Source organism: Cervus elaphus, chromosome 23 (genome assembly GCF_910594005.1).
Source record: "Cervus elaphus chromosome 23, mCerEla1.1, whole genome shotgun sequence".
NCBI lineage: Eukaryota > Metazoa > Chordata > Mammalia > Artiodactyla > Cervidae > Cervus > Cervus elaphus.
This window is the reverse complement of record NC_057837.1, coordinates 63,621,336-63,645,138: the sequence shown is the minus strand read 5'-3', so window position 1 is coordinate 63,645,138 and position 23,803 is coordinate 63,621,336. Positions and strand designations below refer to the sequence as shown.

Genomic DNA, 23,803 nt, shown 5'->3' with positions numbered 1-23,803 from the left:
AGGATGTTTTCCTGCTGGTGCTAAGAAAGAAGCGCCTGGCAAATCCATAGGATGCTCATTTAAGCAAAACCCAGCTAGACAAATTACTGAAGTTTTCCATTTTTAGAGGGCATTGCTGAGAGGTTGAGGAAGAGAGGGACATAATGGGGTTGTAGGTGATACCTTAGAGTAGAGCAGTCTGCCCTCTAAAAGTCAGTGGGGAAATCCTTTGGAGAAGAATACATCCTTAATGGATATTTAAGACATATTTGAAGATTACTGTTTAACAAATATGTCAGGAGGGGAGAGATATTCTAAGAATGAAAACAGTCTCTTTTTACATGAGAGAAAGAGGATTATTTTACTAACCTAGTTAGCTAGATGAAATATGAAGCAGGCAGTGTGAATTTAGTTCTGTTGATCCAGACAGGATTATTTCACAATATGGAGTAGAAGTGAAAATAGAATGAGTTAGTGTCTTCTGCCCCAGTCAAGTTGTGTCCATGCCAGCTCTGTCTCTGCACTGCATCGGGGTGAGGATCCTGCCACGCTTGGAGACACGGCAGCCTAAACAGGGCATTTAGAATTCTCACAGATACCTAGCCTCTCCCAGTGGACATATACACGAGAAGCTCCTACATCTCATTTCTGTCCTTTGTATTTTTAACAGAACTCGAGGCAAATGCTGCCGTAGTCTCTGGACAAAGGTAAGATGATCATTTCTGCAGACTTAGCATGAATATGGCATAAGCCTCTTTGAAAGGTATCAGCTTTCTCAGCCTTTCAGCCTCTCCTCACCTTGGCTTTTTCCTTCACTCTTTGTACCAGTTTTTTTCCTGCTGAAGTAGGGAGCTGTCGTGAGTAACAACCTCTCAGAGGTAAAATTTCTTTGAATAAAACTTGGTGGCCAGGTTTCTGCCTTTTGTGGTTGTTTTGAAACTGAATCATAACATTTTTCAGCACTCAGCATAGTGAGTAAATAGTAAGTGTTCAGTATATAGGAATTGTTGCTGTCATTGGTCATTAATAGTATTCCTTGCAATACCTTCTAAGTGTAGCTGTTTGATCCTCAAGTGAGAGAAAGGCAGATGGGGTCTGACCACAAAACTCATGCTTTTTCTTTTATACTGTGCTGTCCTATATAACCTAACAAGATGAAATACAACTGTGGCTTCGACCTCACTAGCCCCATGGAGAGGAGTATTATTGTATTAAAAAAAAGTCATTCCTTTTTTAGTGTAGGAATGTACTAGACAACATTTTAAAGAATTTATCATGCTCTGTATCAACTTAGATTGTAAAACAGCTTCACAGTCATTTTCTCATTTAATCATCATAGCTGCCCTGTGAGGTGGTAATAATAGCCAACATTTATTTGAGTGCTGTACCATGTCATATGCTGGGCTAAAAGCTCCCTAGATGTATTATCGCATTTAATTTTCACAGTATCTATTAGGAAAGGAAATTCTGTCTTACATATAAGGAACCTAAAGTTCAGAGAGGTTAACTAAATCACCCAGAACCACAGGTTTAGTAAATGGTGAAGCTGAGATTCAAACTCAGGCTTTCTGACTGCAGAGCTCTCACACTTAATGTATTGCAGCAGACAAGATGGGAATTTATAGATCAAGAATCTGAAGCATAAAACTAAATATCATGGCCAGTAAATGCATAGGTAAGACTCAACCCCTGTTCTTCTGACTCCAGATTCATTGCTGTTCCTACAGCGGCACTCTGCCTGTCTAGTTTCATTTGGATTGGGCTTATGTTTGAATTCATTTGCACTTTTCAAAGTATACACCAACTGTATGGCTAAGGAAGAGATAATCAGACCAAAGATACCTTATAGGTGTTTTCCCCGAGTCACCTGACCATTGACCCTATAAACACCAGGACAGTATTGCTGAGGCTTTTGTTTTACCAGGAGAAAGAGGCAACTCCATTAGGAATCTTCTTCCTTAGAGGCTTTGACCGTTTTCTGGACTCCTAGTCAGAAAGCCATTCTTACACACCATTTCTAAAAGGATATGTAAATCCCCCTGACTTGCAGTGCTAGCCCAGCCTCCTGTTTGACTTGCCTTGGCTTGCCGGGCAGTTGTTAAAAGTAAAGCTAGGATAATGAACTCTGTGGCTGGATTGCCAGGCAAAGGGTCCTCTGGCAGGACTAAGCAGTGGAGGGCTATGGATAGTTGACAGACCCAGTTAAGAAGCTTACATTGTAGTGGAAGACACAAGACACTAAAAACATGCTGTACGGCCCGGTGGGTGCTCTAGGATGCCAGACACAGACTCTGAACCCAAAATCAGAAGGGGCAGCTCCTCTTGGGGAGTGAGGTCATGGAAGACTTCCCAGAAGAGGCATCCCTTTGACTGGTTTTTTGTTTTGTTTCTGTTGCATTCCTTTTGTTTCAGTTCCATGTCTTATAAGTAAATGTAATCAAGTTCTTTTTTTTCCTAATGACTTTAACATGAATTTTTTTGAACTATGAAAGTAGTGAGAGTTCACTGAAAATAAATTGAAATTCAGATCAGAGAATTACAAAGAAAAATGTTATCCATTAGCCAGTATTCCTACAATTCAGCAGTATTCACTGTGTATATTTTAGTTCTTCTAGTCTTCTTCACAAAGTATGTGCAGATAGAGTTAAAACTCTCCAAGGATGGTATATATTAATATATATTATAGTATTGTACACATCTAATATGTAGTATTATATCCATATATAAATCCTATATGTTGTATATGCACATATAAATATATCACACCCATTCATATGTGTTACATATATACTCAATATATGTTATAATGAAAATGAGATTATACTGTTCATAGTGGTGATGGCTTTTTTTCCCCTATTTAATGTATTATGAACAGTTTTTATTATTAACCTTCTACAGCATGATTTTTATAGCTCCTTTAGATGTGCCATGATTTAGTTAACTAATCTGCTATCATTATTAAGCTTCTCGGTCTTCTGTCTTCATCAATATGAATAAAATGCTTTGGCATCCTTGTGTGTAATCAGAGCTCTGTAAAAAGATTTGTTTCCGTAGACACCTAGAAACAGAATTGCTGAGCCAGAGGATTACACCAGGGTGTCTCAGCCTCAGCGTTACTGACTGGATCAGATAATTCTGTGTGGAGTGTGGGGGAGGGTGCTGCTTTATGCATTAGAGAATATTTAGTGGCATCCCTCAGTCGTAACAATCAGAAATGTCTCCAGACATTGCCAACTGTCCCTACGAGGCAAAACTGCCCCCTGTTGAGAATCATTGGGTTCTGCAGTTTACATTCCATCACGAGTTTTTGTCCCTGTATCCTCAGTAATACTGAATGTTACTATTTTTTAATCTTCATGTACTAAAAAAGGGGGATTGGAGCAATCTATATACCCAGCAGTGTATTGTAAATATATTCTCCTATCGATTCTCCAGTGTGACTTGTAATATGCAATTATCTATCTAACTCATAGTAAATGTCAGTGTATGTTATTCATTTCCTAGATTTTAGGTGCTATTAACTTTTGAAGGGAAGTATCCTAATCCTAGTAAAATGGGTGAGGAAGTTTGATATTTGTTCCAAGTTCTTAATGTCTTTTACCTGTTTTTCCACAATCTCGCCAGTATTACGCTTAAATTTATTTTATTTTTACTAATATAACAAGCTGGACTCACTTTTAAATTGTCAGTAACATTAGAGTGTAACTGTGATTATTATCCCAGACTGCTCAGAATGATTATGTAGTTCTTAATCTCCTGTGAATGAAACTGTTAATCTTTATTTTTTGTGTGACTTGATTCCCTCACCTCCTTGGACTTTGTGCTTCCCTCTGTCAGCAGTGAGCCCAAAGAGATAATTGAAAAGTCCAAAACTCCAAGCCGAAGAAATTCGCGAACTGAAGAACCAGCTGTGGCTTCTGAAAGTGTGGAAAACGGACATCGAAAGCGATCCTCCCGGCCTGCTTCAGCCTCCAGCTCTACTAAAGGTTAGCAGTGGGCTGTGGATGCTGTTTCTGGGTCAAATGGAAGAACAGGGTTCTTAACACAGCATCAGCGGCCTTTGCCCTTCATCTTCGCTTGTATCCCTTACATTTTCAAGTTGCTTTGACTTCTGCTGCTTAGTAGGTCCTTTATTTGTTAGTTCATTTAATTGTGTGTTTGCAGTGTATTTACCAGAGCAGCAAGCACACAACAGGGCAGATGGATCCATGATCGTCACTTCAGACAGGTCCTCAGTGTGGCTCCTTTGTGTTTCTTATGTTTCTGTGGTCAGCTTGTTTTCCTTCTGTCTACTCTTTCTAAACCTCTGGCTCCTAGTTTATGTCCTCTCTTTCAGCAGAGACTCTTTCACCTCTTCACAGAGAACCCTCACTACCAGGACATAGATCTACCAGTGTCCTCCTTTGCTCATGCTCTGATAGAGTACTGTCCCTCCTTCAGTCCAAAGCCAGTGCCTTCACTTGTGCCTTTGATCCCATCTTCTCTGAGCTTCTCAAGAACCTGACACAATCAGTTTTCTCTTCTCTGTTGACTGCTGTCTCTCCATTAAATGAACTCTGCTCTTGGCTTCTCTGACCCAGAACTCTCAATGGTCTTCTGACTATTCCTTCTCAGATCCTGTCCCCATGCATTAGATGTTGGCCTACTCAAACTTTAATCCTGAGTCACCTTTTCTCTTCAACTTATATTTTCTCTCCAGGTGAGCTTATTCATGCCTCCCTTCTTTAGTTACAACCTTTCACAGATGACTCATACATTTGTTTTTTAGTCCTGACCTCTAGAGATCTTAGACAGTTGCACATACATTCTTAACAGGACCACAAACTCAGCATGTCTGAAAACAGATGTGATTTTTCACCCCTGATGCCAGGTCCTTTGCTGTTGGTCCCCTGCTCCCATCTTTCTGTCTATTAGGCATGTCCTGCTTGACACCTCTTTCACCCTCACATATATCTCAGAAAGCTACTGATTTTCTCTCGGATGACTCAAGTTCATCTACTTTTCCCTATCTTTACTGCTACCCTAACTTTAAACCTTTTAATGGTTTACCATTATAACTGGGATTAAAGTCTAAAAGCGTCAGCAGGAACCACAGGTCCTGTCTGGTCTGGCCCCTGTCAACCTCTCCCGGCTCATTTGACTTCCCTTAGCAACTTGGACATGCCATCCTCTCATCACAGCATGGGTATATGTGATGCCTATTGTGGGGAGTATTCTCTCTTTCTTCCTCTTTTTTCCTCATTAACTTCTCACTCTTTCTGCTTATCTTAACTCAGTTGTCCTTGCTATGTGGAACCATAGCACCATGCTCTTCTTCTTCATAACACCACAGTTGTAATTTATGTCAATTTATGTGGTAAGTAGTTAATATACATATTCTATTAGGGCAGGAGATGTCTGGTTTTGCTCACCACAGTATGCCTGGTGCCTACGTGGTGCCTAAGTGCAAGAAGTATCCAATCAGTAATTACTATGTTAATAACCATCTATCAACTATATGTTAAGTACTTTACTGCATGCCAGGCTCTGGGGATGTAACAGTGAAAAAAGAGTCTTTATCACATCAATTATAAGCTATCAAGAAAGATTTTGCTATGATGCTTTTATGATAGCAACGTTATATAGTACTGTAGAGGTATTTATTGGGTTGGCCAAAAAGTTTGTTTGTTTTTTCCCATAAGAAAACTCTAGTAGTGCTTATTTGTTTTTAACTTCATTTAAAACAATTTTCTTGTATTGTATTGTGACAGCTATCATTATCAGTGTGTATTTTTTTAAAAAGTATCAAAATTGGTGATTTTTTTGTGTAGCCGTTTTAGTATTGAAGATGGAAGAAAATAGGGACCATTTTCTACATACTATACTTTATTATTTCAAGAGAGGTAAAAGCACAACTGAAGTGCAAAAAAAAGATTTGAGTGGTGTACAGAGAAGCTACTATGGCTGATCAAACATGTAAAAAGTGGTTTGCAAAATTTTGTGTTGGAGATTTCTCGCTGGATGATGATCCATGGCTGGGTAGACCCATTGAAATTGATAGCGATCGAATGGAGACATTAATTGAGAACAGTCAGTGTTATACCACGCAGGAGATAGCTGACATACTCAAAATATCCAGATCAAGTGTTGAAAATCATTTGCACCAGCTTGTTTATGTTAGTCACTTTGATGTTTGGATCCCACATAAGCAAAAAAAACCTCCTTGACCATATTTCTGCATATGATTTTCTATTTAAATGTAATGAATGTGTTCCATTTTTAAAACAAATTGTGATGGGCAATGAAAAGTGGAAACTGTACAATAATGTGGAACAGAAGAGATCATAGGGCAAGTGACGTGAACCGCCACCAACCACATCAAAGGCAGGTCTTCATCCAAAGTAAGTGATGTTGTATATGGTGGAATTGGAGGAGAGTCCTCTATTAGGAGCTCTTTTCAAAAAACCAAACAATTAATTCCAACAAATACAACTCCTGGTTAGACCAACTGAAAGCAGCACTTGACGAAAAGTCTCTGGAATTAGTCAACAAAAACACATAATTTTCCATTAGGTTAACACAAGACCCCATGTTTCTTTGATGACCAGGCAAAAACTGTTACAGCTTGGCTGGGAAATTCTGACTCATCCTCTGTATTCACCAGACATTGCACCTTCAGATTTCTATTTATTTTGGTCTTTACAAAATTCTCTTAATGGAAAAAAGTTCCTTTCCCTGGAAGACTATAAAAGGTACCTGGGAGAGTTCTTTGCTCAAAAAAATAAAAGGTTTTGGGAAGATGGAATTATGAAGTTGCCTGAAAAAAGGCGGAAGATAGTGGAACGAAACAGTGAGTATGTTGGTGAAAATGAAAAATATGTTTTTTATTTTTACTTAAAAACCAAAGGAACTTTTTGGTCAACCCAATACCTGGGATGCTTTGTTCTGTCAAGTCAATGTAGGCTTTCTGGAGAAAATTATGTTTAAGCTGAGACTGAGAACAAAGAAGCATCATCCAAGTAAAAGATAAAGCATGTGCAAATGCCCAGAGCTGAGGGAGGGTATCATCTTCTCAGGAAGTGTACTGAGCTTAAGTAGCTCAAGTTAGACAAGAGCTGGGATCTTGGCCAAGTGCCTGATATCAGCTGGGCTGCTGCAAAACAGCAACACACCATTAGGATACCAGCCTGAAGACCAGGGCAGATTGCGATGCTCCAACACCAGACGCTAACCGAGAGCTCAGTTGTTTCTGGGTCACGTTTCTGGGTCGGAATGCAAATGCCTCACAAGAGTTCCTAGAGGAGGCCACAAATCTGCAGATCAAGTACAGGCAAAGCAGAGATGTAGACATCACCTTACCTCAGCCTGCCAGATAGGGGAGAGGTTGGGAGCGGCCTTCTTTCCTCTCCAGACATACCATGTATACCACAGTCAGGGTCCTATGGGTATCCCCACTTTGGATGCAGAAGTGGAACCAACAACTTCCTTCTCCCTCCCTGAGAATCATCTCCTAGGCAAAAACTTGTTTGGAAGGAAGCATAACGTGGAAGATTGCTGGAGTTCTGTGAGGAAATCTGCTTCCCCTCAATTCTGTATTTTCCCAAAGGATCAGGGTCTTCCAGGCTGTAGAATATGGTATGTAGCTATCTTTAAAGCAGGAAAATAAGTGTTGACCTTTAGAGATGTCACACAACCAGATTTTTGGAAATCTGGACTGAGCCCAGAGCCTCAGGATACTAAAGATGCCATTTACAGTGCACCAGAAAGAACTAATCTGGCAGCTGGGACAGTTAAAGAGATGCCCAAATTAGAGCCACTCTGTAGATAACTGCTAGCCAAGAAAAGATGGAAAGCTGGAGCCTGTTTTAGAAGTGGGTTGGGGTGTACAAGCCTGTATACTTAAACTGAACATTGTCCCAAGGTGATGGTAGTCATGTTGGAATGCCTGTCCCATCCATGCTTTGAGGCTTAGCAACTGGCTTAGAAGAGGTCATAATGACTCACAGGCTTTGTGATATTACGTGGAGCGACGCTGCGTAATTATCTCCTGAGAGAATGGCAGGGTTCTGGCCAGACCCCAGGAATCACAATCATGTCTAGATCTCCACATCAGCTTTAAGCCCTCAGGCTATCTATCCTTAACTCTTCTAGGGCAAGTTATTTTTTAAAATCAGAAATGAATGCTATAGCTCTTGATTTTTAAGTGTTAGAGCTCTTGGATCCAAATTAAAGAATTAATATGCATATTATTTGGCCTTCTATGTTGTATCCAAAAATGAACCAGTGTCATAAAATATCAAGCTGGCTTCTAAGCTGTATGTGTCCCAAACTTGTAGACATATATAGTGCTGGGTACCTGAAACATCTTCCTGCAGCATCAGTACTTCTTCAAGTTTTGAAAGGAAGAAAGGGTTTTGCCTTTTTGTACTCTTTAAGATTTTGGTCATATATGCCCAAATAAAATCAGAAACAGTCTGTGTTTTTTCATGAGAATTTTGAAAGCTGAGAAATATTATGAGCAGTTTATAATGAGAAGTATTGGTACATTCTGTATTATTGAAAAACCAGTAACCTTCATCATGCTTCTGCTTTGAGAACAGAGTTTGCTTACCTCATGCTAACCAAGGCCCATTGGACTACCAGATTGGAGCCGGTAGGATGGATGATTTCTGAGCAAGTCCAGGGAGGCCCTCATGGTCGATGGGTCACTCTCTCCAATCTGTTGTTTGATTTTGGTTGGTTGGGTTCCCCCCACCACCACCAACCCCCAGCACCCTGCCACTTTTGTTTGTCTGGCCACACGTCATGCCATGTGGAATCTTAGTTACCTGACCAGGGATTGAACCCCTCCCCCCTGTGCCAGAAGTGCAGGTTGTTAGCCACCTGACCTCCAGGGGAGTCCCCCGTCCTGCCACTTCTCATTACAGACAACGGAAATTGGCTCCCACCAATCAGTGAACTTTTTAAAATTGCACTTGATCAGATGTGTTTATAGATATGCAAATGAGTAGTTCTGCTTCCTGACATGATGAATTCTCCATTCACACAGAAATGATTTTTCTGGTTTCCCTTGTCATTCTTTATTTAGTCTTATGTCTGTAGTAGCTTTGTGTTATATTTTCAACTGGGAAAAAGCATCAGTAGTTAAAAAGATGAAGTTTGGTGTACTAGTTTGAAACCTGGAAAAATATCCTAATAAGAGGGAAGTTTAGAGCAAGCTGTAATCAGCAGTAGCTGTGGGTGTCCCTGGTGTGCCCTTAGATGCCTCTGACAGCAAAGTGGGGTGATAACTGTGTCCTGTCCACAGCTAGTGACTGGAAAAGCAGCAATCTAAAAAGCCCAGAGTATACAGATACACTGGAATCAGTGGCTCAGGTGGTCACAAAGAGTTGGACAAGACCGAGTGAACTGATACAGATACACTTAAAATGTAGGTGTTATTATAGAATAAGCATAATTAGATACATCTTATGGAAGGAAAGGGCTTCCATGGTGCCTTAGCTGGTAAAGAATCTGCCTGCAATGTGGAAGACCAAGGAAAACCCTGAACAGGAACTGCACTCTTGTAGTCATTTAGAAACAAGCCATACAAATTTTGAAAGGAAATTTCCAGAATTTTTTCACAATTAAGTGGAAATCTTGGCTAGAAGAAGAATAGTAAAAAGCGTAATGAAGTGAGCAAGGTCAAGATTAATTTATAAAACTCCTTAGAAGGTAAAGCTCACATACTAGAAGATTTAATAGAACCTTGAACTATATAGATTTGGCCAAATTTGCTTAAGGTCAAAAAATGAGGCAGTCATCTAAAAATTACTTAAAAAAAAAAAATTACTTTAAAAATGCCCTTTCAAATTACAAATTTAAATGTTTCCCAAGGACATACATAGATACCACCTGAAAGACTGTTACTGACCCTCACTTTTACTATATAGTTGATTGTAAAATATGAATATCAGTGAAGTAATTATACTGTTAGTCTTTGGACTATTTTTATATCTGTGAAGACATTAATTTGTAAAATCCTTGAAGGTTGGGAGTCCCCTGGTGGCTTAGTGGTTAGGATTCTGGGCTTTCACTGCCATGGCCCAGTTTAATCCCTGGTTGAGGAACTAAGATCCTGTCAAGCAGCGCAGTGCAGCCAAAAACAAAAAGATCTTTGATGCTTAAAAGGAAAAAAAAAAAAACTGAGAGTTTTTCAATAATGTATGTAATTTTTTTTTCCAATATGGTGTTTATAGTAGGGGCTTGGGGTAGGATTATGCATAATCAGATAAGCTAGGTGGCCATAAGGAGCAGGCCTTACATATTAAATACATCCTGAATATACCTTCACCTACTACATTACTTCCCCAGAATTCCTTACCTTAAAAACTTAGCTTCTAGATTTTCTTATTGTGTACAACGGAATGGTAAAGGTGGTAATATTTTAGAGGGAGTATAAAATTGAACCATAAAAATAACTTTCCAAGTTTATAGAAACATCAAACATAACTTTGCTCTGTGACCAGATTGGCTGGATTTATCCAGAGAAGGTGATAGAGACTTCAAGATCAGGTTTTCTTTTTCATGGAAGTATAAACGTACACCCTACACCACCACTGCCACCTCTCACTCTAGTATCTAAAAGACTTTTATTTTTTTTTTTTGCAGTTTCTAGCATAGATAACTTGTTTACTCATGGCCCCACTCATTGATTCATCCTCAGAAGCAGAGGCAGCCTGCCAGATCCCTGGGTGCTTTGGAGCACTGACAGATGGGAACAAGCAAGGAGGGAATGGAGAGGGGAGCCTAAGGTTGTTTATTCCCCCACTGCTAACCATGCTTCCCAGCCACATGTGTTGCTTAGACACACCACTTCATCATTCATATCATAACAAAGGAGAAGCTCCTAAAGTTGACCTAAGTAACAGATATTTTTCTAAGGATGAACACTTAGTCAAGAGAAAACCCTGTATCTTTTCACTGCAAATGACAAATCTACAATGAAAGTGAAGGTTGAGAGGTGGATGTAAAGAGTTGATTGATCATGGGGAGTTGTGTGCTGTGTGGGACTCGGTTTATTTACATGGAATTAAAATAACACCATTATCAACATCATATCAGATTTTCTATCCTCCAGTTAGCAAAAGACTAATGAGTAAATGAGAGAAAGTAATTCTACCACCTGGCACAAGCATCACGATCTCCCCACAAGAAGCAAGGTGTATTGAAACTTCTACCAACAGAAGCCTGAAGTCACCACACAGGCCACCTTTTAGAAAATCATCTAGGTTTCACTCCTTAGCAGTTACTTAGCTAAAATTTTACTTAGTGAAATTTCTGCTTTTTTCATCTACCTTTTAAGTCTGGGTTCTCAAAATTTGATATAATACAAAAAAGAAAATAAAAATTGCTTAGAATACTGAACCTAATAATGTGCAACATCAGAAAATTCAGCCTAGTTTCTAGAAAGGGGTAAGTTGGATTCATCCGACACATTTATGTTAACAATAGTACTTTTTTTGTCCTTATTGGGAAGTAAAAATATTTTTTCATTTTAAATCAAAAATATCTATTATGGAGCAGCATGAAGAATGAGGGTGAATTTTTAATATTAATAAGAGATTTTAAAGAAATGTTTACAGTTGGGGAGCTTTAGGCTATTCACTGTTTGCTGTAGAAGACTTATGTTGAAAAGTTTTTGAGAAAGATGGTTTAAATATGGGAGAAGATTAAGTTGGTTGATTGAAGACATAATACTAAAGGAGTTAAAACACACTCCTTCCCTCCCTTTTATGTCAGTGTTACCCTGTCAGTGTTATAAACCTCTCAGTTCTTACCTCTTCCATGAAGCCTTCAGGCTCACCTGGGCTTAGAGCAGGCTGTGGCGTGCTCCGAACTGCTGTTAGGCCATAGTAGACACTTGCTGACCAAGATCATGCTCATGTTATTTAGAGACTTTGACTATGGCATGGCTAAGAGTTCTTCAGTGCAAAAAAATGGCTTGGCCCCAGAAGGGATCCAGAGGCTGTTTTGTTTTGTTTTGCACTCTGGCACAATATATTCACTTGCTTGTAGCATCACTCATTGATTTCTGACTAAAAGTATTGTCAGTCTATCCATCCTTTTGTTGAGTGATGGAAACATGTGATGGAGATGGTGGGGTTAATTGCCCCGCTAAAGAGTCTGTCCCCACCTTGGCACTTTTTCCATGTATGTTTGCTTCACCTCCTACTACCTGTATAACATTTCCCCAATTGCCAGCCAGGCCCTAGTCTTATCAGGCCGAGAAGCCTGAGACCCTCTTCACACTAAGCGGGCCTTTTGAGGCCCGTAGACTGACTCAGAATCCAGTAGGCCTCCTCTCAGGTCAGCCCTGGTTCTTGTGGACTGCCTGTAAGTCACTGCGGTAAAAAGTTGCCTCAGCTGAACATGTCCTTCCTTTCTCCCCACAGACGTAACCAGTGCGGTGCAATCCAAGCGAAGAAAATCCAAGTAAACAAGCTGGACGACGACTTGATATTTGTAAATGTGTGTGAATTTTACAAAAAGCAATTTTGAGCTGTGACTTTTTAAAAATCCATTTCTGTACAGTTAGTTATTTTAATAACGTGGTCCTTTTCCTAGTCCCTGCAGCCTGTTTCGTAAAGTGCAATGGGGAAAGCAGAGTTGTTGAACCATTTTGGTGTTGCAAGATGAAGTTCAAGGTTTCTAAAATGTTGCCGTGTATTGAGAGGAGCTAACGCGATTATGTTATTAGTTTTCACATTTCCTAAGCAGCCTAGAGTACAGGGTGAGCATTTTTAGATCTCTAATGATGTATTGTGCCGTGAAAGTACTGTGTGTGGATAGCAGTAGTAGGGCAACAGGAAATCTTCTCATTTGGAAATGTTGTAAATAATTTTATTATATAGTGTTTTGGATGTATTTGTTGTAGAAATGGACCAGTGAATAGAGAGAATCTAAGGGTTTGTACAATGTGAAATACTGAATGTGTTAAATAAATGTCTTTTGTCCTAGAACATAAACGTATGTTATTGGTAAGGGATTATTGGGTAAGCAGGCTCTTTCCTTGGACCGTAAGTGAATAGGAACAGCTTTCTTTGTGAATTAGAATTCCATCTTGTCCTCGTTGCACTTGAGATGCCCACCTGGGAAGTTTTGGAAAATGAACATACTTGTGCACTCAGCTCATTCCTTGGCTTTGGAAAATTAGCTCTTTTTAGCACTGTACCAGGCACTTTGATATTGGTCAGATTTCTTTTGGTTGAAAATAACAGAATCAGCTTAGGATCAAAGTCACCCAGGATCATCTAGAAATGAGAAGCAATCAGCAAATCAGACGGCACTTTTCTCAACCTCTTTCGTCTACTTCTCCATGCACATGATAGCTCCAAAACAAGCATGTATACACTTCCTCCATTCAAGAGAGAAGCCCAGACCTACCAGCAAGATTTTTTGTTACAGCATCAAGAATCTAGCCCAGTTTAGGTCAGGTTTCTAACTTCAGTCCATATCTGTGGTTAGATGGAGCAGCTCCCAAATAAAAGTGGTCATTTTGCATTATACAGTTCAGAGACACCCACTGTGTTCCACTCTTTGGCTACTCTGTTTCTAATTGGCATCACCGTGGCTTGGGGTGACTTATGAACATGCCTAGGTTTCTTCCTTTCCTGGCTCTGTCCTTACATTAAAAATTGTGGTCTCTAAACCAGCTGCTTCTGCCCCTCTCCTACCATCAGCATTCAGGGGACATCAGTGCTTGAGGTCTTGTCTTTATCTTGGTCTGGGCCCCAACCTTCTGCTATGTCTCCTATAGCCAGACATACACTACTCCATCCCTTCCCCTTCAGTAGCTCCATAACCCAGTGCCTGAGACCCAAAGAATGAATTGGTGATTCTCATGTTCTTATTCTCATTTTTTAAAATGTGTCTTGCATTATAAGGATTCTCTAAAAGTAGTTATTTCTGAGTCACACCACATTGTCTGGCTCTGTCACCAGCAAGCTCATCTACCCTCTTCCTTCCCTGTATGACACACACAACCAGAACCAAACCCAGCCTTACAATAACACACAATGTCAATACTGTGTTTGAGGTTGCAAAGTGCTTCTCCAACTTTAGCTCTACTCAGGAAGAAAGCATAATGTGCTTTAAATAGATTTTTATTTGTTTTTCTTTATATTAACTTTTTCTCCCATAGAGGAATAACATTACAATCTAACAATCAGAATCCTGTTACACACATCCACAGGCATGCCACATGACCAGGCTGAGGTGGTTGTGTCCTCGAGTCTGTCAACATGTCACAACATGGTCAACCAGAGTCTCCTCTTTTCAGCCGGTCTCAACACAAAACACTCAAGAGGGATACACTCATCTTACTGGTTCCACCTGGAACCAGGGGGGCAGGGCAAGAGGAAAGATACAAGGGGCCGTGTTAAGTCTGCCTTCAGTCCCCTCACAGAAAGCCACATGGATCTGAGGAGTCATCCAGGAGCTCTGGTGGGGTCCTCATTGCACCTGACATTATGTGTCAGAGCAGACTACCAGGGTTCCAGACAGGGGTCAGGGAGCAAGCATACTCCAAAACAGCAGCACACTGCATTCATACACACGTGGTACCCTGATGGGGCCAGACTGGCAAGAGCTGGAAATGACACCCAGCTTGAAGAAAGCTGTATTGGGGGAATTACTCAGATGTATTGGGGAATTAGTGGAAGTTGTCCTTTAATGTAACTGGGACACACTCTAGAAACAGGTCCCTCTCACGTACTGAGTTTTGGCAAAGCGCTGGTAGTGCTGACATTAAGTAATACAGTCTGGAACAGACTTCTCCAGGGTCTCTGAAAACATCCATAAGGACAGACTCTCTAACCTCCTCCTGTCTGAGGTTGCATAGGACTTTGTGAGTTCTGGTTCCCTCATGTATTCAAGTTCCGTGGTTTAAAAAAAAATCCTGAAGCATGCTCAAGGTGAAAGGCACATACACAGTCAGTACAGTATGACGAGGTCTGATGCTTCAGGAGTCAGACTAACAGGAGACCAACTAGTGTTGGTTCTTATAGATCTATACACAATTAAAATATTGCCACACTCAAATGCTACAGAAATCTATAGGAAAAGTAAAAACCAGCTAGGTGATGATATTGGAGGGTTCTAGAACTACAGGAGCCTTCAGAATTATGGGTAAGGTAGGGACCTTCCAAAACTGGAGCCAAATGCTCTTAACTCACTTTTCCCCCACAGAGGGTTGTGAACAGCACTGCCCAGAACTGAGCCTAGGCTCCAGCCGGCAGCAAAAGAGTAGGCAAGAAGCACTGGAGGGAGTTTCAGCTCTTGGAAGTGCTGAAGACCCTAAGCTGGCTGTGATGTAACCAAGGAGTAGCTGGAAGAATCAAAGAGACTAGGTTGTAACTGAAGGAGAACCTTGGGGAGAGGAGCAAGGCTGTCAACTACTGGAGCCCTAGTGGACCAGTATGGGGACTTAGAACTGCCTTTATATTGTAAATGTGGCCTATTCCCTTGGGTAAGAGACCCCAACAGGGCTTTCTCTGTCCCCATCCCAACATCTGTAGGGCTACCCCCTCCCTTATCCGTACACCCCGCCATGAGGCCTAGGGTTAGCAAGTCAGGGAGGACAGCTGCCTTTGCCCTCATGGAACTGCAGAGGTTTCTCTAAACTTCAGCTTGGCCATGAGGCCTAGAAACCTAGAACTGGAGTGAGGGGGAAGACCTATGTTAGTATGTAACAGGAAATATTAAAAGTTTCTAGGAAGAAAGAGCACACACTAGAAAAGGACAGTTAGAAAAAGGAAAGGAGAAGCAACTTGGGGCATCCCAAGAGGCTATTGCTGGTGTCTGAGCCCAAAATTCAATCCTGCCGTGAGAAGGAGAAAGCTGACTGCCCTATCCCCTGTGTCTCATCAGGTATCCAGGTTCCCTCTCCCAGGTACTTACCGGAGGAGAAGGGAAGAGGAAACCATAGGGTACCTATTTCTCCCCAGCAGACTAGAAATGGAGAGAGCCCAGGGAAAGAAAATGAAGAGAGCCCTCCCTAAAGGTCCTGAACCTGGGTAGGGACTATGGGGATTGGGGCAGTGGGGCTCCTGACCTCCTACCATTAGCCATCCTGGCAGAGTGTGAAATACCAGGCCAGAGGCAAGATAAAGGCTGAGCTGCCATTTTTGGGATGGCTTCACCCCACAGCTTGTCCTCCCCAGCATTACCATTCTGCATTCTTATTCTGGGGTGTGTCCTTCCCCTGCCTAGAATCCCCCCAGCCTGCATCTCTCCTAAACTAGTTCTAGCACCTTGGGCATATGAACAGATATCTAGGATGGCAGGGCTTTGCCCAGCCTTTACTGCTAAGTTGACATGTTGCAGGTAAGGGCAGCAAGGTACTAACTAAGCCCTTCAGACACAGGGATCTGCAGAGGGTTTGATTTCGGGAAGAGATTTGGGAGGTGAATTAGAGAAAAGGGATGAGGGCGTAGACTCCGGGCTCCAGCTTGAGAGCAAGACTTGGCCTCTCTGAGCAAGCACAGTGCGAGCCCCTATTGTGCCCTGCTCCCTACAGCATCTCAACCTGTCTGACCTGACTACCTTTCCAATAGGTTTCCTCTTTTCCTCGATTCCCTCCACTTTCTCCCACTAACTCACATCTCACAGTCCCTTCCCACATACCTTACCTGTCCATGCCTGAGCAACTCTAAGGAGCCCAGCCTCCAGAGGAGAGGGAAGACTAAAGGCTTCCCTCTAGTCTCACTGGGAGAATCACTGAGTAATTAATAAGGGGCAGGAGTGAATGCAGGTCCAAACATTAGATAGAGCGAGGCTTGTAAAGTGGAAGCTGAAGGTAGGAAATGAGCCAGATAGGAGACTGGAAGAAGACACTCTCAGAAACAGGAGTGGGCCGGAAATAGAGGGCTGGAGGGATGGGGATGGAAAGTGTCAAAGCAAAGATCCAGAAGGGGAACCAGAGAAGGAAAGACCGACTGTCAGTGGGGGAGATGGAGGATTAGATGCCAGAAGGGGCCAGAAGGTGAGAGGTTGAACGGAGCGGGGCTGGGGGTTGGGGGAGGGGGTTACTGAGCAGGGTGAGGGGTGTGTTCAGAGGCAGATTAGAGGATCACAGAAAGGAAAGTAGGAGTGGGAGAGAGAGGCGATCAGCCCACCTCACACACTTAAGAAGGGAGGCTGTGGTGTCCAGCCCGAGGTGGGCTGCAGGCGCCCCCTCGATCTGGCTGCAGCGGAGGGGCTGGATGGGGTCGGGAGTCAGTGAGGGGTTTGCAGCACAGCCGGTGAAAGCTCAGTAGTTGAACTGGCGCTGGCAGGGCTGGTAGACAAAGCTGCCCTGGTGCTTGGGCCGGCGCGGACGGCTCTCGCGGGCGCGGTTCTGCCGCTGCACCACCTTGGCACTCAGCGCGTGGCGCTCGGCCCGCTGCCGGGCCCGCTGCAGTCGCCGCGCCTGGCCCGCCTTCTCCAGCAGCGCAGCCCGCGCGGGCAGAGGGGCGGCGTGGTGCAGGGCCCGGGGCTCGCGGCGAGCAGGCGCCAGCTCCCTGCGCGGAGAGACAGAGAGTCAGTCAGGGCTGGACAAATCGAGGGGAGTGCTGGCACCTCCCACTTGTCCCCGCACCCTCCTCAAGGTTTGGTCTTTGCTCAGAGCGGGGCGCCCAGTGCCATTCTCTTGGGTACCAGCCCTTCCTCCAAGCCACCCCGGAGATGCCTCCTCCGTCCTAGACTCTAAAACGGGTAAATGTGGCCCCGTGAAGGCTCAGCTTCAACTTCCGATTCGACCCTACCCCCACACCTCCTTAGCGCTGCGGCCTTGCCCTTGCAACCTCTCGAGACCCCAAGCCTCAGCTCCAGTCTTTCTCAAGCCCCGCCCCAGCCACGAAGCCACGCCTCTCCCAATCTCAAAGGCTCCTTTGCCTTCAGGCTGAGCTACATCCTGGCCCATCGGCCCCGCCCTTTGCCTTGAACACCCGCCTCTAACGGCTCCTCCCAGGCAGTGCCAGGGGGTTCCTGGGCTCCACGACACTCCTCTCTAGGCCTCCAGGCTCCGCCCCCGGCCCGCTCACCCGTCGCTAGAGTCTCGGTCGGGCAGGGCAGCATCGTCGTCCTCTGGATGCGGGGAGGGAGGGCCAGGCTCCAGCACTATGGTGCTGCCGGTCACATAAACGGACATGCTGGGGTGCTCGATGAGGAGGTCCTCCAGGGGGCTGCTCTGGAGGCGGGCAGGCCCGAGTCCAGGCCCCTCTGCAGTAAAACAGGCCGGAGGGGTAACAAACCAGCTTTCATCCATCAAGGAGGGTGCGGGCGGAGGGCGGCCTGCCGGAGCAGCGGCGGCCCCGGGTCTGGGTGGAGCTGTGAAGCTGTCTATGGGTTACGGAAGGAGGGGGCGCAGTGGGGAGACACATACACACACACACACACAGAGGACACAATGGACAGGGAGAAAAAGGGCATCGTTAGTCAGCCCCACAGGCCCCCCAACCACACCCACGGGGCACCCACAAGTCTCGACCTGCTGCCCTAGGGCACGTGAGGTGTGGACTGCAACACCTCTGCCAGGAGAGCCCCAGTTTGCATGGGACGGCCTCCAATGCTACTGCCTCAGCCCCAGTTTGCCTTGGGAACTCCCCAGCCCCTTAGCTGCTCCCTGCTCAATGGCTGGACTATGTGCCCTAATGAAAACTTCACAGGCTCAGGAGTCAATCCTGGCAGACTCACCGGGCAGGTCAATGATGAGCCAGCCATCCACTTCATCCTCCTCGGAGACGAAGGCTTGGGGGCAGTCGGGGTCCTCGGCAGCAGGCGGTGGGGGACTGAAGAAGAGGCTGGTGAGGCGCTGAAGCATGGTGGGGGAGCAGAGAGGCCTGGGGGAAGGGGATGGTCTATGGCAGTGCAGAAACCTGTGAGGTAGAGAGGAGTCAGAGGTACCAGGGACTGCTCTCCCCCCAACTTCCCCAGCACCCAGAACATTGATAAGAGTACAACGGAAATGTGTGGGAAAGCTTTGCCCTTTGCGTGTGTGTGTGTGTGTGTGTGTGTGTGTATACACATTTGTATGTGTGTGTTGTTTGTTCACTTTCTGCTAAGTCAGCCTGCCTTCAGGCTTTTCTGTTTTCTGTATGACCTTAGAAGTTATTTAATGTATCTGTGCTTTAGTTTTCTCATCTGTCAAATGGCAAGAATAATAGTATCCTCCTCTCAGACCTTAAAGGAATTAAATGAGCTAATAACAGTATCCTCTTCTGGGCTCTCATGAGAATTAAATGAGCTAAACACAAAGTGCTCAGAACAGTACCTGGATACAGACTAGGCATTTGATAAACTAATCAACTAGTTTATTATTAATAATTGTTAATATTATTGCATGCTCTAGGACTGATATATAAGACTGTATCAGGGAAGGTCCTCAAAGGACTGGACATCCAACCTGGACCTTGAAGGGTAAAAACAGTTCTCCAGGCAAGGAAGAAACTGCCCAATATCATGATTATTTATCATCATCATCATCATCATATAGCTAATATTCATGTGCCAAGTACCGTATTAAGCCTTTAACCTATATTACCTCATGTAATCTTCACAATAACTCTAGGAAATGGATATAATTATTAGCCCTCTTTTACTAGTGAAGAAATTGAGGCTCAGAGACAAGATGACTTGCCTAAAATCTCACAGCTAGTAAGACACAGAGGAAGGATTCTAATCCACGCAGATTCCAGATCACTATACTCCATTGCCTTTGCTGGGTATCAGTCTGGGTTAGGCATTTTTAATTTAGTGGCCTGGGACCATGGTCCATGTGTATTTTTCTGAACAGAAGGATGTTGGTTTTCATCATGATTTCCTAAACAGCAGTCCTTGACCCCAGAGATTAAGAACCACTACTTGAGAGGACTTCTCTGGTGGCCCAGTGGCTAAGAGTCCGCCCTCCCTACTCAGAGGCCCAGGTTCCATCCCTGGTCAGGGATCTAGATCCCACATGCTGCAACTAAGAGTTCACATGCCACAACTAAAGATCCCACATGTTGCAATGAAGATTGAAGACCCTGAGCCCTGCAACTAAGACCTGGTTCAGCCAAATAAAATTAAAAAAGAAAAAAAAAAAAAGAACCACTACTTGAGCCTGTGTGCCTTGAAAAGGGCTCACTAGCAGAAATCCCACAGAACAGCTACCATCTCACCATGTGATTGCATAAACCTCAATTGTGTCTGTCAGATGAAGGTCCTATTCCCACAGGCCCTCCACCCTCATCCCCACTATTCCCTAGCTCCTGCTCAAGGATAGCATCCCTGGTTAGGGAGGAAGATCAGGTTGCCTGATCTTCACGGAGACAGCAGGTCAGTGGGAGGTGATGATGGAGGGAGAGAGCTATCAGACCCCAAGAGCCCTTAAGGATGAGGACTGAGGGTTGGACCAGGACTCAAGTCCTCAATCAGTCCTTCCCTGGGTGAAGATGAGAAGGGAGACCCCCTTCTCCAGGAATGGAAACACCAAGCCTACTTCAGGACTAGACCTGGGTTAGGGACTGCTGGCCAGGCCCCCTAGATGTCCCTAAAGCTTGACTCTCCTGAAGATAGCCAACAGTTTTGCTACTCAGCCACTTGTCACCTTCCTCTAAGGATGTTTCCACACTTCCTATAAAGCTCCCTGGGGATACAGCCACACTTCCATTCCCTGGAGGCATTCTACTTTTATTGCAAACCCACCTGGGGTATTTCTATGGTTGTTGCACGTCTTCCAATCCCTGGGTATATTTTTCACACTTGTCACAGAATCACCTAAGGTCTACACCCTGAGAGTATGTATACATTTTCAGACCCCACAGTGGGCTCCAGAAGGAAGTGGTGCCTGGGTGTTGGCCTCCCTGGTGGTAGATTTTCAGGGATTATGAAAGGTTGGGTCAGCCTCAATCAGTGCCCGCCCAGCACAAGCCACATATCCCAGCCCATTTGTAGCCACAGGGAGTTAGTGACTCAGTTACCAAAAATTCAGAGAGTTTGACTCCTCCTGAAGGAAGCGAAAGACTGGGGCCTTGATGAGGCACACCCTCTTTCCAAGGACCTACTGCTTCATCAAGAAAATGCAAAGAAAGTGAACAGGTGTTTCAGAAACCATGATATTCACCCAGCCCATTTTATAAGCTGAGGATCAGAGGACATAAAGCTGTCCAAAGACACACAGCTAGATGGCGGCAGAACAGGCATAGCACTAGGTCACTGAGCCTTGGGTCTGAAGTGTACATAGTCAGGAGCCCCTCAGTAAACAATCCCCCAAAATATAACGATGCAGAGGAGACGGGGCAAGTCAGACAGGAGTCAGATTTTGATCAAGTCCCTGCCCCTCTCAGGGGGCCCTCTGTCCAGCTATAAAAGGGTCTGAGCTTCCTGGCACCGAGATTCATCCTGCATTTACCAAAGCACCCACTGTGTACCAGAGTCTGCTCCAGGTCTCTTCAAGTTACAAACGGACTGAGGTAAGGAAGGCTTAGGGTTGGGAAAGCTCCCCGCCTGAGGTCACACAGCAAGTCAGTGACAGAGCCAGAAGCGACAACCTCACCAGCCAGCCAGTGCCCGCCCCCTCTCATGACCACAGAGGGAGGCTCCCAGAATTTTTCTTTCCCAGCCCTGCCAACTTCCTGGTTCTCACATTCCCAGTTCTGCTCCTGGGAGAACCATTCCCTTTAATAACTGCAACAGCTGTGCCCGGAATAACACTTGAGCCCCAAGCCACCTCTACCACAGCCCATCTGTGAGCAGAGTCTAGGCTGAGATAGGACTCTTGGTCCAACCCATAGGCCCATCTACTTGGAAAGTCAAAGAGGATCCCCTTCTCCTGCTCGGTCTCTGGTGCTTCTCTGTGAGCAGAGAGGGGAGCACACACTTTGTAATCACCAGCACTAGTCCAGGTCAATCCTTTCTAGCTGACAGCTCTGGGGGTGCAAGGTGAAAGTGATAGTTGCTCAGTTGTGTCCAACTCTTTGTGACTCCATGGACTAGCCTCCCAGGCTTCCCTGTCCATGGAAATCTCCAGACAAGAATACTGCAGTGGGTTGTCATTTCCTTCTCCAGGGGATCTTCCCGACCCCAGGGATCAAACTCTGGTCTCCTGCATTGCAGACAGATTCTTTACCATCTGAGCCACCAGGGTGGGAGGTGAAGGACAGCCAAATAGAGGGAACTGTCATCTCCACCCCATCCCAACATTGGCCCGGGAGACACCCTGATGCAGCCATTGACTCACCTTTCTGTGGCCAAAACAGCTGGGAGGCAGTGATTTTACTGGGCTCCAGAACTCTGAGGTACAGAATGAGGGTCGGGGCCTCAAAAGGGGACCCAGTCTCCAGAGACCTCCTGGAAAAAGATCCAGGAGTGAGGAAATCTGGGAGCATTATCAAATTTGGATGGGGCTTAGCCCAAGTGGTTGGATGGCATTACCGACTCAATGGACATGAGTTTGAGTTGGTGATGGACAGGGAGGCCTGTGTGCTGCAGTCCATGGGGTTGCAGAGTCCCACACGACTGAACGACTGAACTGAACTAACCCAAGTAGAGTCTTAGGTGCAAGGAGGATGTGTAACTTGTTACTTGTAATAAGCTTCTACTAGGTATGTGCCAGTGGCTAATGGATCCGCCACTCACTAGGGAGGCCTGACTGTAACTGGCTGCACGACCTCGAGTAAGCCACCTCCCCTCTCAGGGACTCAGTTTCTCCTTCCATGAAATGGGCTCTAAGACCCTTCGTTCGGGGGCTGGGAACGACGTCAGCTAACGTCAGCTAAGGCGCTGCACACATGTCAGGGATTAGGAGAATGTTATTATGTTAGCCCCAGGGGCACAGAGCCTGGAGCCAGAGGGAGGAGATTGCACCACCACCTGGCGCTGCCCCAGCGATCTACAGCTCAAGCTTCAGGGGCTCCAGAACTTCTGACAACCCCTTCCCCCTATCTAGTCCCAGCTGTGCCTTCGGAACCTCTCTCAAGTCTCTTCGAACCTCTCTCAGGTCTAAGGAGAAAGCAGAAGATCAGAGGTTTGACCTCAGCTCCTGGGTTAGCCCAGGAAACAGGAGGGCCCTCTGGTCCCGCTGCCTTCAGCGTCCCTCACTCATGGGCCCAGTTCCGACCCAGCGCCCAACGGGTCACCGGAGGACAAGCGACCCGAGTCGGGAGGGGGTGGGGGTGGGCGGTGCCGGCCTTGGTGACGTCTCAATGTCATATGCAAATAGGGAGACGTCACCGTCTACCGGGCGGGGGGCAGCCAATCCGGAGCCCAGAATGCAGCCCCGGCAGCCGCCGGCGGAGACTGACAAAGACCCGGGAACTGGGGGCGCGGGGCGTGTCCCGAGGCTCCAGGAGCCCCCTTGGCCAAAGCCGGTCGGAACTCACCTGGGGACTGGGGGCGGTGCGGCGGAACCAGGTGGCGCTGAGGTAGTTGTGAGGTGGAGCGTCCCGGGGTCGGCGGCGGATCACAGGCCCGGTAGCATCGCGGGGGCTGAGTTGGGAACGCGTCGGACGCTCAGACTGACTGCGCTCGCCCGCGAAGCTTTGAGTCTACAGCCGCCGCCGCAGGACTCACTGCACAAATTGGAACGTTCAAACAGCTGATTGTGACGTCACAAAGGGGCCCGCCCGCCTCGCGTCACCGCCCGGCCAAGCGGCGGCCAATCCCAGACTGCGGATTCCCCCTCCCCGCCTCCTCCGCGGTTAGCCGGCTAGTGGCTCCCTCGCGGGGATCCCAGACTCCCAGGCTAGGGAAGAGGAGGCCTGGAGAAACAACTGCTGGAAGCTTGGACCGCCCTGCCTCTGGGCGACCCACGGACCTCTCTCAGAGGGGGATTCCCACTAGTTCCTAC

At 45.4% G+C, this 23,803-nt stretch overlaps 2 protein-coding genes across 10 annotated transcripts in view; one reads left to right on the top strand and one right to left on the bottom strand.

Annotated features, from left to right (window-relative positions):
- Positions 1-12,959, top strand: part of NCOA6 (nuclear receptor coactivator 6) — a 91,865-nt gene extending 78,906 nt beyond the window's left edge. For 6 of the 7 annotated variants that reach the window (XM_043884765.1, XM_043884761.1, XM_043884764.1 and 3 more), the window contains 3 exons: positions 650-686; positions 3,817-3,965; positions 12,393-12,959. In XM_043884765.1, the coding sequence (XP_043740700.1) occupies positions 650-686; positions 3,817-3,965; positions 12,393-12,436 (230 nt within the window). In that variant the 3' untranslated portion in view covers positions 12,437-12,959. The remainder of the gene's footprint in view (positions 1-649; positions 687-3,816; positions 3,966-12,392) is intronic. The other variant, XM_043884762.1, reaches the window with a different exon arrangement.
- A 1,127-nt stretch (positions 12,960-14,086) lies between these two features.
- On the bottom strand, positions 14,087-23,566 carry TP53INP2 (tumor protein p53 inducible nuclear protein 2). Of its 3 annotated transcripts, XM_043884769.1 has the most exons (5): positions 23,337-23,565; positions 22,196-22,305; positions 18,673-18,854; positions 18,021-18,318; positions 14,087-17,498 (listed from the first exon to the last, which is right to left on the bottom strand). In XM_043884769.1, exons 3-5 carry the CDS (start codon positions 18,797-18,799, stop codon positions 17,249-17,251), a joined length of 675 nt encoding a protein of 224 aa, XP_043740704.1. In that variant the 5' UTR covers positions 18,800-18,854; positions 22,196-22,305; positions 23,337-23,565; the 3' UTR covers positions 14,087-17,248. The 3 variants fall into 3 exon arrangements, with proteins under 3 accessions (XP_043740704.1, XP_043740705.1, XP_043740703.1); XM_043884770.1 differs by lacking the exon at positions 22,196-22,305 and having other exon boundaries at positions 18,021-18,198; positions 23,337-23,566; XM_043884768.1 differs by lacking the exon at positions 22,196-22,305 and having other exon boundaries at positions 23,337-23,564.
- Between the last annotated feature and the right edge of the window lie 237 nt (positions 23,567-23,803).